We start from the raw sequence: 15,367 nt of genomic DNA, 5'->3' as shown, positions 1-15,367 counted from the left end.
TGAAAATAACAGTAATGCATTTCTAAGTGTTTCAATCAATCTGTGTGTAAAACAAATAGGTCAATAAAAAGAAAACGTCTTATTGCTTCTGATGTTTTACCTGGTAGTGCGCCCACATCAGATGTGATTCGGTTAGCTACAGAATCAATTGAAAAATTGATTATTAATTTGCGAATCTGAGAAGATTTAAAATAGTAGTGAAGGTCAATCAAATTGTGGTGATGCATTATGTAGAACTGCAGCATACTTATTTTATCTGGTACTGTAAAAGGGTTTTTACTTCATTTTCTAAATCAATAAAGACTTCTAATGTTTTCATAAACTTTTAATTTGTATGAAGATTATTCAATGGTGATTTTTAGTATTTCTCCTTCTATAAAAGAAAAATATAAATAAATTGCAAAAGAAAACAGGAAAAAAAAATAATAAAAGGCTCTATATCATTTGAATGGAGTGATTGACTACAAATGTCCATTTTTCTTCGCCCAATCATTGATACCCTTAACAAATAGTTTTCTTGTCAATCCGTAATCTTCGTTTGGTAAAAATGCAAAATGAATACCATGTCTTTCAACATCTTTATTTCTTGACTCATCATCAAATAAAATTACTTCATCTAACCCTAGTTTTTGGCTCTTTCCATCTTTAGTTTCATTAACATATGTTTTATTTAATTTTTTTAATGCATTTGTAATATGAATCACTTTTGTATGTTCGCCCCACTGTAATTCATCGAAATATTTTATTGACAGCTCATTATTAATTTTTAATAAAGTTAATATTTTTTTAGCAACATCAGGAGCCCAAGTTCTGCTAGCAGCAACAATTTTAACATTATTATCTTTTAATTCTTGAATAATTCCTGGAACATCTTTATAGAATGACAACTCGAAGCCGTATGCATCAACAATTGTAGAATCTGATATTGATCTTAATGGAGTGTTTATATGAGTATCACACCAGCACTAAATTTCCTTTTGTTAGTATTTTGTTTTCAAAAGCTTTTAAATGCTTCAATAAATATTCAATAAATCACTTACAGCTAATAAACCAATAAATAAATGCAATACAATTTCAGTTAGTTTTTCGTCAGTTCGTTTCAATACAACCAGAATATCTTATTACATACGCCATAGTGTGTAATCAAGATCAAACACGACAACCTTTGGGTATCTTTTAATGGTCTTCTTCAGCTCTTTTGTCATGTTTCAAGCACTAAATCGATGATAATTTTGGTTGTTTTGCAAACAATTGGAGCTCTTATCTTAAATCATTTTAGTTTTAGTTTATTTATTTAAGTTTCTACAATTTACAAAGCACCCATTATGCTGGATCCAATTTAAGTTGTGATTCTTGCAGATCAGCGCAGATGAAGGAAAGTTATTTCTACATGATATATTTATTATGTTTTGTGATTTTATTCTTTTACTAAACTGTGTTAAAACAATGTGGTTTATGAGATCAACCTATAAAATTAAAATTATTCAAATATAAATGATTTTCAAATTAGTTTTTACAAACTATAATTGCCATAACTTTTTTAGTATTTTGAGCATTTGTTTTGGAGATTTTGAATTAAAAAGTACTATTACTTTCAATTTAGTAATAGTTTTGATATGGAATGAATGCTTTCACTAGTAGAAGCCCTGATGAATCAGTAGTTTTTTCCTTCAAATATTATTACACCAATCATAATACTATAAGTGTGAATTGATTGAAGATGACAGAAATAATAATCTATCTTTAAAACCAGCTGTGTGACTATTATCCGCATTTAGAAATTTTTCAAAAATCGAAATAAATTTATAATGAAAACAAAATCAATATCAAGTGCTTTAGCAAAGCATTTAATCGTTGAAGCAAAGACGTGTAGTGCTTTAAAAAAAATACGAATTGCTGGAATTTTAAAAACTAAGAATAAAAAATATAAAAATATAAAAATATAAAAATATAAAACTATAAAAAGCAAAAGAAATTGTAAACCGAAAAAAAAGGATAAAAAACAGGTTAATAATAATCTAGAAACCAAAAATCTTTTCCATAAGTTTACCAACTTTGGTTTGTTCTTCTTCAACGTAGTTATCACAATATTCATCTATCTCTTTCAAACCCGTAATTAAGTCTAATTCTTCTGGTTTTAAAATTTTGGGCCTTTTGAGGATCTGCCATATAAAAGCAATTCCAATAGTAAAAAATGGCATAAAGTAGCAAAATAGAAAGGTGGCAGTATCCCAACTACCTGGTTTAAAAACATAGTAACCTTGAATCCACAATAAAATAAAATTCATTACTAGAGAATACCAACAAATCCAACTTGAATCTCTATGTCTATATGCTAAAGACTCATAGGGGATACCTTGAGCTTTTAAGCCTTGTCTGAATCTTATATATGCTGCGTTGATTAGCATCATATATATCATTAACGAAGCTGTTGATAAACCAATAAACCAATTCAATACTTTGGCCGAGTTGTTGCTTAAAGATAAATATGCCAAACAAGAACCAGCAGAAACAAGAGCGATGCATACAATTGGAGAGCCATTTCTCAAGCAAATTTTGAAAAACCCTGGAGCTTTGCCTTCATTTGCAAGACCGTAAAGGGATCTAGTTGCACAATAAAAGAACCCATTACCAGATGAGTAAATAGTTGTTAATAATATAGCATTGAAAAAGTCAGGTAATCCTTTAATACCAAGGATTTTCATTGAAATAACGTATGGAGATTGAGCAGCTTTGGAACCTCCACTTAATAAGTCATCAGCATTATAAGGGCAAATAATACCAACACAAAGAGAACCAAGAACAAAAAAAAGAAATAAACGATATAAAACCGTTTTGAAAACCTTTGGTAAAACAACTCTTGGATTTTTAACTTCACCGGCAGTAATAGAAACATAATCAGGACCTGCGATTGTAAATGAAGCCATAATTAAAACATTGACAAAGCCTTCAAAGTAAGATAGTTTAGTTCCAGTTCCGAGATAATCAACAAAACTGCCTGGGTTTTTCCAATAGTGGAAACCATATACCCAACATTGTGGATTGGCGCCAACCATGGTGAAAAATGTGTAGAAGATCATCATAAAAGCTAAAAAGACCTTACAAGAGGCTAACCAAAACTCGACTTCGCCATAAATGTTAACGCCCAATACCTCAACAAGAATATAGGAAATTAGAACACAGGTGATTGGAACCCAAGTTGGATAATCAGTTGTCCAGTAATTGATGATTAAGCCAAAAGCAGTAATTTCAAAGGCCACCAATGCGACCAAACCAAAAATATATTGCCATGCGTTAGCGACACCAATTGACTCACCAACCCATCTAGTGATATAAACAATCCAAGAACCATCGCAGGGATAGTACACAGTCATTTCAGACAAAGTGCAATTTGTACCATATACAACGGTGCACCAAAAGGTATAAGCAATAAATAGATTAGCTGGACCACCGTAGCTAAGAGCAGAACCAATAGAGATAAGAAGCGCAGTACCGATACATGAACCCATGGCAAGTAACTGACATTGTCTGTTACTTAACCTTCTTTGAGTTTGAGTGGTAGTGTTTTCAATGCTAAATATTCCAAGAAAATTTTTTTTTGTTGGTCCAGTTGAAATATTTTCGACTTCAACTTGAGGACTATTGTGTTTTTCAGTATCAGACATTTTAAAACACCGAAATCGACAGAAATGCACAAAGAACCAGTTACTAATAAAGCAGACAATATTGATAGAAAGAAATATTTTCGTTTTGCAAAAAGATACGACTATTTCATTGAACTTATAAATAAATTTATCAAGAACAGTAATCAAGAGAAGGAAGTTCTTTGCTGATTAAATTAACAGATACTGTTTATCTTCTCAATAGAAATTTCAGACGAAAGATAATACCATCGAAAGCTCAAGTGTTCTATCAGGGTTTAATGGTATCTGGAGGATAATAAAAAGCAAGTTCATTAAGAGAATTATCGATATTTTGTTTGTGATATCGTTGTAGGTGATAGGTGTATTTTTCCATAGATGGAGAATTTGTAGTTTGGGAGTTTCAAAGAGTGAATCATAAATGCTAAATGCTAAATGCTAATCAAAGAAAACAGGTTCCAGATGAAGGAATTCGTTTACCGTCGCTGAACTCTATCATCTCTCGTTGATCAAACCAAAGAGCTGAAGTCCAAAGAAGATGCAGGCAAAAGGAGATGGTGGTAATAGAAGAACACTTCTAGAAGGATTGCACTGTATTCTCGGACTGGTGCAACCGAGTTATCTAAAGAGATGTTGGTTATCAGCTTATGGTCTCGAATTACTGACAGGAAACAAGCAATTTTTAGACTCAAAACCGTTATTCTCTCTGTTCGAGCCAAAAAGTCCAGCATCCAACGACTGTTGGGCAGTTGTTTAATGTCCTTCAACGTCCATGGCTTCTGGCTGCGATAAGCTTAATTGTGGGCAGCAAATTTGCGACCTGGATCTGTAAACACATAGCTTTCTAGCAACACGATAGTTCTCAGAGTCTGGCTTGTTTATTCACTCATATCTGATACAGCTTCCAGCCTGGATTGGCGTTGCAACAGTTCAAGCAGCTAACAGCCCAGTCAGGAAATCAATATGTCAGAGATACTGAGAGCTATTCAGAGCTATTCAGAGCTATTCAGAGATACTGAGAAACACTGAGAAACATTGGAAGATATAGCTCCTGCTTCTCCCTCACCCCCCCCCCCCAACCATAGACTGTCCTCTGGCCTTATAAGTCTCCATGTTCTCATTTGAATTCTGGCTGAAAGTCGAATCCAGTTTGTTACTCAAATAGCTGTAATTGTGAACAAAACCCATATCCCAGTTTCTCGTTTCTTCGTGGCTAAAGATTACTGGAGTTTCCTTCTGATTGCACCAAACTTTGACACCTCAAAACTGAAAAAATGGTCTTCAACGTCAAACAGTCTCCAGACGCCACCATAATTCAGCCAACTGATGAGTTGCCATACGAATTCATCAAGCTTGAAGACATTCCCATCCCAATGAAAGATGGATTCAGGTTGTATGCTTACATTTGGATCCCAAAGGATGCTGTTGATGGCAAGCTTTCTGTTCCTGCTGTTCTTGAGTATATTCCCTACAGAAAAAACGACGCCACCGCAATTCGAGACAGCATTCGCCATCCCAACTTTGCTGCTAATGGGTTTGCTTCAATTAGAGTCGATCTCAGAGGTTGTGGTGATTCCGATGGTTGGCTCAAGGACGAGTACTTGAAGCAAGAACAAGACGACTGTCTTGAGATCTTCGACTGGATCACTGCCCAACCTTGGTCCAATGGCAGTATTGGGATGTTTGGCAAGTCCTGGGGTGGTTTCAACTCTCTACAAGTCGCTGCCAGACAACATCCTGCTTTGAAGACTATCATCACTCTCTGTTCCACTGATGATAGATACAATGATGACGTTCACTATAGAGGTGGTTCTTTGCTAGCTTCTGATATGCTTTGGTGGGCTTCAACAATGCTTGTTTACAGCGCAAGACCCCAGGATCCCAATGTTGTTGGCTTTGAAAACTGGAGAAAAAACTGGTTTGAGAGATTAAACACTCCTCCAAACTCAATTGATTGGATCTCTCACCAAACAAGAGATGATTACTGGAAACATGGCTCAATTTGCGAAAATAATTACCAAAATGTTAAAGTTCCTGTGTTAGCCGTTGGCGGTTGGAGAGATGGTTATACCAACCCAATCTTAAGAATGGTAACCCATTTACCAAACAAAGATTCAAAAGGTATCATAGGTCCCTGGGTTCATGAATACCCAGAGGTTGCTACTCCTGGTCCCAGAATTGGTTTCCAGCAAATCGCAATGGAATGGTGGTCAAAATATTTGTCCAACTCTACTCAAAAGAGCCATAAATACTTTGACCTTGATCAATTAAATCCCTTAACTGTCTACATTCAAGATCCTTCTTCTATTAAAGACTCCTACGATTATAGAGCTGGAAAATGGGTTTCTTTAGAATACCGACCATCAAATCAAAAATACTTAACCTACCATATTGACGGCCAAGGGAATTTATCAAAAACAGAAACTTCAAAAGAACTAGATATCAAATTTACCGGAATTCAAGAATATGGGCTTTTGAGAGGTACCTGGTGTCCATTTGGTCAAGAAGGTGATTTTCCTGCTGACCAAAAAATTGAAGATTCAAAATCTACAACCTTTGATACAGATTTCTTGGAAAATGATATCGACCTCTTGGGCTTCCCAGAATTGAATGTATCTGTCTCCGTTGATAAACCAGTTGCAAATTTATCAGCAAGATTGGTTGATTTATATTACGAAAATGGTCTTCAGAAGGAAAACGTTTTGTTATCTTGGGGTATTTTAAATCTTTCTCATCGCAATTCACACCAATTTCCAGAACACTTGGTTCCTGGAAAGAAATACGATATTAATATTAAATTGGATTCATTGGGTATTAAAGTCGTGAAAGAACATAAATTAAGATTGGCCCTATCTCCAACTGACTGGCCCCAAGCATGGCCCACTGCCGAAACCCCAATTTTTACTCTATACTCTGGCTCCTTGAAATTGCCCTTTGTAGAAGAGAATAGTTATAAACATATTGAATTTCCTTCTCCTTTATATTACAAACCTTGTGACAGAATAATTCTTAGAGGTGAGAAAAGAAGCAGAGATGTCGTATATAATACAATTGGAAGCACTTGGACAATTGAGGATTTTTCTGATGAAGGATACAGAAAACTCTGTGTGCCTGGCTTTTCTAATGATGGCATTGAGTTTGGTTCCAAGAATAGAAATATTTGGAAAATTGATATCGATGATCCTTTAACTGCCTATAACCAATGTGACTGGGAATTGAATATAGGTAGAGATAAATGGCAGGTGAAATTGGTGAGCACCAGCGATCTAAAGGCAGATAAGGACAATTTTTACTTGCACAATAAATTGACAGCTTATGAGAACGATGGTGACAAAAGGATTATTGATATGAAAGAAGTTTTCCAAAAAGAATGGAACAATACAATTAAAAGAAATTTTATCTAAATTCGTCCTAATGACAATAGCTTTTTATTTTTATTTTGCTTATGCACAATGACAAAATTATAATATTAATTATTATTTTTACTTAATTTACATACTATATATATTACAAACAAATAAAACAGAAATTGTATTATTTAAATGATTACTACAGGATACAATTAAAAAGAAAAACACAATAGAAAAGTAAAAAAATTTAATAGAAAATATAAAACTAAAATAATAAAAAAACAAACAAAAAGAAACATAATAAAAAATGATAGATTAAGAAAGCAAAACGATGATAAAATGAGTGAATGCGAATAACCATCAACAGAATGAACAAATCACTTTTTTAGTCGTTAATAAACTTTTGTTGATTTATTTTTTGGCCAATGTTACTTCTTATGTTTTCCTTGATCTATTAAAACCAGAGTTTCCGGAGTTGATAGATGAGTTTCTGAGATTCTTTTTGAAAGAGTATTTTGCAACCAAAGGAATATGATCAGAAGGAAAGTGTGCATTTGGAAGGCCAATCACATTTTCCAAGTACTTCTCGTCGATCTTGCCCAATAAACCTTTAACGTTTAGTGTTTGAGTTGAATACCAGATATAATCAATAACATCTATAAATCCAGCAGAGTGGTTAGTGAAAGGCAACTCTCCGATTGTATCATATGTGGATCTCAAGTTAAAGGGCTGTGTAAATCCTTCATTTGTGAAAGTCCCATAATCTCTACCTTCTAAATCCTTATGTTTATTAACAGTGCCTGATGACAATAACTGGTAGACTGCACTGTTGGTTTGAGAATTAAAATCACCACAAATGACAATTGGAGTTTTATTCATTGCTTCTTTAGAGGACAGATTGGTGTATTTTTTAACTGATCTTTGCAATTCATCTAATAGCGCTGTGATTTGCATTGCTTTCACATCATTGTAGTTTGGATCCCAATGCAAATGAGTATTTGATAAAATAAGATTGTTTCCCGTAAATTTATGTTGCAAATAGACAACTATTGCCACATTATCTTTATTCATGAATCTATTGAAAATATCATCTGTTTTTTTAAAATTGTTATGGCTCATTACAAAGCTAGTAAATTCAATCGTTGATTTGTCAAGCAATTGAAATTTTCTGGTCTTGTAAAAGATAGCACATCCATCCACTTTTTTAGCTGATGCAGGTGCCATTGTCTTGAATCTAGTTTTGCAACTGAAATATGATTTATAGCCATGTTTTTCCATTAAAGGAACCCAGAAAAGCTCAAATGTATTTGTCTCAACTTCTTGTAAACAGACAATATCTGAATTTAAATTTAGAATTTCTTTTTTCAAATATTCCAATCTATAATCCCAATCCAACGCCCAGGATGGAGTGTATTTATATCTTGAACTAGTTGCATAATGTTGACATAAAGTATTGTAACTCAATACACTGAAAAATTCGTTTTCATAGTCTTGGTCTTCCTTTGACATATTAGGCAAGATTTCCTTTTCACCATCATAATCTTCTTCTTCAGCAATTTCGCCATCATTATTTAACTTGACCCATTTTCTTTTTGCTGGAGGATCTAAAACCAAAACTTTATCTCTTAAATAAACAATTAGCTCTTTGGTGCCTTCTTCGGCTAAAATTTTAACAAGGCCCATATCCATTGGATTACCTTCTACTCCTAAAAATTCAAGCTCGTAAAAATTTCCAAATTCAGCAGGAAGGGTGGTTAATTTATTATCAAACAAATATAAAAATCTTAATTCAAATAGTAAACCTAATTCCTTTGGTAGACTAGTTAATTGGTTTTTAGATAAATCTAATACTCTTAAGCATTTTAGATTCGAAATTTCTTTAGGAATTGATTTCAAAAAGTTATTATTTAAAAATAACTTTGTTAAAAAATTATAATTTGTAAAAAAAGTAGCCGATAAATTATAAATACCCTGACCAGAGAAATCTAAAGAGAACCAAGATTGATTTGGATCAATTGGCTGTTTTTTGCTTGTCATTCTTCTTTGTTTTTCAACAATTTCCTCGTCATCTAAACTATGTGAACTTTTTACAAATGTAGTATTGTTATTTGAAGATTGTTGTTTTTTTAAAGTGAATTCTATTTCAGCCTGTTTATCCAATATATCTCTTGTCAAATCTACTAAAGAAGAAGGGTTGATCATTCTAAACATATCAGAAGATGTAATAGCGTTAGATAGAGATGTGCTGTTGTCATTAGTAAGGTTATTAGCATTGTTGTTATTTCCGGCCGAGAAGATTGAACTATTACCAGTATTGACTCTAGATTTCGAGGCACTAGACTTAGCATAAATATGAGGGGCAATTGATTTTCTTGATTGAGAGACAAGTGATAATTGTTGTTGCCAATATGAAGATTGTGCTAATGAAGGTTCTAATTGAATCGAATATTGATTGATATTGTTGGTGGTAGTTATATCGTCACTAATTTGATTACTATTGCTATTATTAGCATTATTGTTGTTATTTGAATTATTATTAGCATTGTTGGAATTGTTATTATTGTTGTTTATATTTATAGAGTTATTAAGACTATTGACGTTATTGGCGTTATTGGTATTAATGATATGACTGCTGCTGATGTTATTGATATTATTCATGTTGCTGATATTATTTATATTATTTATATTATTTATATTGTTCATGTTGTTCATGTTATTTAGACTATTTAAGTTATTTAAATTATTCAAGTTATTCATATTATTCATATTATTCATGTTGTTAATATTATTCATATTGTTTATATTATTCATGTTATTGATATTCATATTATTTATGCTGTTCACATTGTTCAAATTATTCATATTTATATTATTCATATTGATATTGTTCATATTGTTCATATTCATATTTATATTATTCATATTACTCATATTGATATTATTATTATTATTATTATTATTATTATTATTATTATTATTATTATTATTATTATTATTATTATTATTATTATTATTATTACTATTATTATTATTATTATTATTATTACTATTGCTATTATTACTATTATTATTATTATTATTATTATTATTACTATTATTACTATTATTACTATTATTAATATTGTTATTATTACTATTATTACTATTATTATTATTATTAATATTGTTATTATTACTATTATTACTATTATTATTATTACTATTATTATTATTATTATTAATGTTGGTGAGATTGTTAATATTGTTGTTGTTATTATTATTAATAGTGTTATTGGCTGTGGGTGTATTTATGTTAGACATATTGCTAATATTATTAATACTGTGTAAATTATTGATATTGTTGATTCCATTTAAATTATTCATGTTGCTTAAATTACCCATATTGTTTAAGTTGTTAATATTATTAATATGACCGATATTGTTGATATTATTAAGATTATTAAGGTTATTAAGGTTATTGTTTAAATTGTTCATATTATTTAGATTAAGGTTATTCAAATTATTCAAATTATTCAAGTTATTCAAATTATTCAAGTTATTCAAGTTATTTAAATTATTCAAATTATTCAAATTATTAATATTGTTGTTTAGGCCACTCAAGTTGATATTTAAGTTTTTGATGTTGTTCAAATTGTTCATGTTGTTTATATTGTTTATGTTGTTATTGTTTGAATTTAGTAGCGAATTGATTGAAATATTTGAGGAAATCTGGCTATTCATTTGATTGTTTAACTGGCCATTGAGTTGGCCATTGAGTTGGTTATTTAGCTGATTCGCCATTGGGTTGTTTTGATTGATAGCCGAGTTTGGGGTTTGCTGTTGTTGTTGCTGTTGTTGTTGCTGTTGTAATTGTTGTAGTAACTGAGCATTTGTGGGAGTATTGATGTTGCTGTTGAGTTGGTATAAGTTGGGAGAAATAACCAGTTGCTGGTTTTGGTTTTGGGATTGGGATTGTTGGAGCTGTTGCTGTTGGTATAGAGGATTGTTAATAATAGAAGAGTCGTTGATTTGCTGTTGTCGTTGGTGTTGCAAAAACAAGTCGTTGGCAGACTGGGGCTGTTGCTGTTGCTGGTTTTGCTGCGACAGATTCGATTGTAACGAGATGTATCTGTTCTGAAGGTTGATAGGCTGTTGGCCCTGGACCTGCTGGTACTTCGAAGTGATGTTCATCTTCCAAATAGATGTGCTGGAGTATCAAAGGATGCTCTTTCTGCCAGCTTCAGTTCAGTCGTCTTTTGCTTCTTCCTCCACGACCCAAAGAGCTTCACAACGAGTGTGGAAACGTCAGAAAGTGACTGAATCTGAGCTGCAAAAGAAAGGAGCTTCTTTGGAGGCAAATAAAACGTGACAAGCACGTTCCAGACCCCGGCCTGTCCCAACCTCCTCAGACCTCGCCTCAAATATTGGACCACGTGCTGATTCAAGTTGTGTAACTGCGGTATCATGCGGTGTGATGTATGTTCCAGCCGCAGTCGTGTTTTGATCGTGTTTCCGTCTACGATGTGATCGTAGATGATCGTATTTCGCAACAACGCTTCGTCTGGGGCTGATTGTGTAGAATAGTTTCTATAATAAAGGCTCAAAATGAGGAGGAATGAAATTTTTCTTCCTGTTTGGCTGGTTTTCATTGGAATCTTGACTGTTGCTGTTGTACATTTCCACATCCTCCTCTTCATCGCTTTTGTAGTACTTGTAGTCGTTTTGCTGTTTGTAGTATACACTGTACTTGTTATAATTTCTCTCTTGTGGTCTGTTACTAAAGGGGTATTTGGAATTCAAATCTGTCATTGAAGAGAGAGTCTCTGGATTTTTATCACGACCGGTTTCTGTTTGATTATATAAACCAATATCAATATTTGCATTAATCTTGTTGATGCTACCATCACTCCTGCTATTATTACTGCCATTGTTCTTTTTGATAGAAATATCATAATCCTCTGTCAGTTCATGGGTAGTATTATTGTTGGGATAAAACAATTCAAATTCAACATTACCATGTTTCTTGAAGCTTTTTTCAACTTCAAAATCATTATTTAATAATTTTCCTTCACAATTCAAGTCTCTTAACTTTAATTCTTCAAATTTAATATGAAATGCGCTACTACCGTTTTTAAGAATCTCAAATAATGTGGGAGTAGCAGAATTTAAATATTTAAAGCTGAAATAAATCACTTTATTGAAAAATTTTAACGAAACTAACTTAGTGAATGGTGTTTTTAAACTTGATAATGTAAATGCTAACGAATTCAAGGCTTTTTCCTCCTCTGCATTTGATAAGATCTTTTTTTTTTTTTCATTTATCATTTCCACACTATTACTCAAAAAATTTGGAGTAGCAATAGATTTCTTTTCATTATCAAAAATTTCAATATTTTCAATATTTTCAGTATTTTTAGTATTTTTAGTATTTTCAGTATTTTCAAGATCATCAACATCGCTGGTTCTAGTGGTGATTTGAGCACCTTTGTCTCGATTAATGGTAGATAATTTGGAACCATTATCATCATCATAATAATAATATGATTTATTGTGATTATTATTTGATATTAATGGGAAGTCCCGAATTATAATTTCATGGAAGATTTCACCAAATGGTTTCACTATACAGTCAAATCCAAAATCTTTAATTGAAGCTCCGATTAATTGATATAAGGAAGATGAAGCAATAGAATCTGGCAAAACTTGAATATCGGGACTCTTGTCTAAAGTTCTTATTAGCTTTGCCAATTGGTAGTCAGAAGTTAGTTTTAACCTAATATACTCGATTGAGGATAAGCTTATACCGGTGAAATATCTCTCTAAAATAAAAGAGATTACAATTGGAATTACACTTTTTCCTATAAAAGTGAGATTTTCTGAATATTTCGCTGTTGAATCTAAACAAGTTTTTGATTTTTGGAAAATTGATAACAATTGAATTCTAGCAGATGCAGCAGTCAAGGAAATTTTGCCAGCAGATTCTAGTGAAGAAATCGAAGGCAATTTCAAGTTTTTGTTTTTATTTTTATTTTTATTTACGTTCATACTCATACTCATGTTCATATTCATGTTCATGCCCATATCTATATCCATATTTTTATTTCTATTTCTATTTCTGTGCCTATTTCTATTTATATTCAAATGTATATTTCTATCTCTATCTGTATTTATATACAAGTTTTTATAATGATCAAAATGATTTTTGTTGTGACCGTAAAGATGGTTATCGTTATGATTATGATTATTATGAAAGAGAATAGGAGAATTTATGGGATGGTTTGAATTGAGTGAAGGGGGATTGTTGCTATTGTTGTTAGTGTTTAATGAGATGATTGGATTTAATTGAGGATTAATAATAGAGTTTATTGTCCTTTTTGACAAGTCTTCACTGGAAAAATTTTTTTTTTTTGAGTAAGTTTCATTGGAATAGTCGGTGGAGGAAGAGAGATCAGTGAGTTTGGTGAATTCGGATAAGAAGGAAGATTTTCTTTTTAAAGAGTTGTTTTCTAATTCATGGTTAAAGGGGTTGGGGTTGGGGTTGGTGTTAGTATTTGTATTTGCATTTGCATTTACATTTGAATTAATGATATTGTTGGGATTAATAATATGACTTGAGTTGGTAGTGAGATTGGAATTGGTATTAGTATTAGTTATGGTAAAATTTGAAGTGAAATTTGGAGTAGTAGTGGAATTGGAAAGATTTAATAAATGGGGTAAATGAAGCAACTGAGACAAATTAGATAAGTTTGAGCTATTGGAGATATTAGATAAATTTGGACTGTTAGATAAGTTTGGGCTGTTAGAGATATCAGATAAAGTTATTGGAGAGATTGAGTTTTGATTCGGATCGTCATTATTCATATTATTATTATGATTGTTATTATGATTATTATTATGATTATTATTATGATTTAGATGATCATTATGATCATTATTATTAATAAGATCGATATTATTATTGGTATTATTGGCATTATTATTGGTATTAATATTATTATCGGTATTAATATTATTGAGTTTGATTTTTTTATGTTTTGATTTCGATTTTAGTTTTGATTTTAATTTTAGTTTATTTTCAATTGTATTATTATTAATTAGTATGAAATTATTGTTGATAAATTTACTTTTATTATTTCTGTTAGTGTAATTACCGTTATTAGTTATATTAATATTTAGATTGTTGACATTATTATTATTGTTGCTTCTATGGTTAATGTAATTATTATCATTATAATCATCATCATTGTTGTTACTAATAAAGGATTTAAATTTTGAAGATCTCTTTCTATTTCTTCGAACACTTTGAATTGCAGCTCTTACTAACTTATCAAATAGATCTAGATTTGATAGATCGTAATTAAATTCAATTCGTAAAGTGTTTGCTACTTTTTTAATGTCGTTGTCCTGCTCAGAAGCCTTTTTAGAGGATAAATCGAAGGAATCTATCAACTCTAATCTTCTTGCAGAGAATCGTTTCCATAGTCTATCATCATTAAATTTTAGTTCGTCTCTTATTCTTTTGGTTATACCGATTTTCGAAGCGTCATTATCGTTGTTGTGAATATGTCTATGAGTGTTATTGGCGAGGGCATTGCTGAAAGTATTATCGCAAACACCTTGGACGTTGGGAACAGGAAGAGTATCAGGAGAATTGGGCTGAATAGGTATATAGTTCATATTAAGAGATGTAGTTGGTTTCAGTATTTGTGTCTATATTCAAGTCTAATTTGTGGTTGTGTAGAAAAAAAAAGGGGAGAAAAACAACAGTAAAAACATTTCTGGGATAATAGGATATCGTGAAGGTAAAAAAATGGTGATTGTAGAATGGTTTGGATTGGAAAGAATATTTGAATGGTGATGGTATATTTTCTTATTCTTTTGCAGATCAGCTCCAGCGCTGTGGAGTTATAATCTCGAGCCCAGAAATCCACCGCTGAGGTAGTGGGTCACATGTGCAGAGCGAAACAGTGGCCAATTCGGTGTGCTCTGAGTCACGGTCTTTAGCGAGCTGTGATTGGCCAGAAAAGATGTTGTTTTGAGCGCTCGGACTCATATGACTGAGAGTCATCAGGCTGCATGAGATCTAAGTGTCACTACCTCATAATGCTGTTTTATACATCTACCAACATGAGTGCACAAACATTCTGACTCAGCGCTGACACATCAAAGACACGTGTACGTACCGATAAACGCGCTCCAGATTCCTGCGCACATCAGCATCATCCAGCTTTTCCCCGCATGTGTATGCGGACGCGCTCGCTATCGCCGCGGGCCAACGCTGGATGACGACACGGAGCTATCATCGCTTTCAAACAATAGAACGGGCAGGTGCTCACTCAGCCCCTGCAAAAATGGGTGATTTTTCGATGACGTCGCATACAAGCCTGACTAATGGCT

The 15,367-nt window shown here is 32.3% G+C and overlaps 4 protein-coding genes across 4 annotated transcripts; 1 reads left to right on the top strand and 3 right to left on the bottom strand.

The window, feature by feature from the left end:
* Positions 1 to 461: 461 nt before the first annotated feature.
* On the bottom strand, positions 462 to 3,665 carry ASCRUDRAFT_7827 (uncharacterized protein; the record flags this gene model as incomplete). The annotated part of the gene is made up of 2 exons (XM_020194195.1): positions 462 to 965; positions 2,055 to 3,665. The coding sequence occupies 2 exons, from the start codon at positions 3,663 to 3,665 to the stop codon at positions 462 to 464; spliced, it is 2,115 nt and encodes a 704-aa protein (XP_020047927.1).
* Positions 3,666 to 4,697: 1,032 nt separating this feature from the next.
* Positions 4,698 to 7,178, top strand: ASCRUDRAFT_75608 (CocE/NonD family hydrolase). The gene has a single exon (XM_020193139.1). The coding sequence runs from the start codon at positions 4,916 to 4,918 to the stop codon at positions 7,043 to 7,045; it is 2,130 nt and encodes a 709-aa protein (XP_020047926.1). The 5' UTR covers positions 4,698 to 4,915; the 3' UTR covers positions 7,046 to 7,178.
* A 248-nt stretch (positions 7,179 to 7,426) lies between these two features.
* ASCRUDRAFT_33819 (CCR4-NOT core exoribonuclease subunit CCR4) lies at positions 7,427 to 11,161 on the bottom strand (the record flags this gene model as incomplete). Its single annotated transcript, XM_020190467.1, has 3 exons — positions 7,427 to 9,236; positions 9,333 to 9,473; positions 10,725 to 11,161. 3 exons carry the CDS (start codon positions 11,159 to 11,161, stop codon positions 7,427 to 7,429), a joined length of 2,388 nt encoding a protein of 795 aa, XP_020047925.1.
* Positions 11,162 to 11,557: 396 nt separating this feature from the next.
* On the bottom strand, positions 11,558 to 14,647 carry ASCRUDRAFT_34163 (Vhr1-domain-containing protein; the record flags this gene model as incomplete). Its single annotated transcript, XM_020190496.1, has 4 exons — positions 11,558 to 12,250; positions 12,425 to 13,022; positions 13,350 to 13,476; positions 14,122 to 14,647. 4 exons carry the CDS (start codon positions 14,645 to 14,647, stop codon positions 11,558 to 11,560), a joined length of 1,944 nt encoding a protein of 647 aa, XP_020047924.1.
* Between the last annotated feature and the right edge of the window lie 720 nt (positions 14,648 to 15,367).

The sequence above is a fragment of the Ascoidea rubescens genome, assembly GCF_001661345.1.
Source record: "Ascoidea rubescens DSM 1968 unplaced genomic scaffold ASCRUscaffold_5, whole genome shotgun sequence".
NCBI classification, from domain to species: domain Eukaryota; kingdom Fungi; phylum Ascomycota; class Saccharomycetes; order Ascoideales; family Ascoideaceae; genus Ascoidea; species Ascoidea rubescens.
This window is presented reverse-complemented; position numbering and strand designations above follow the sequence as displayed.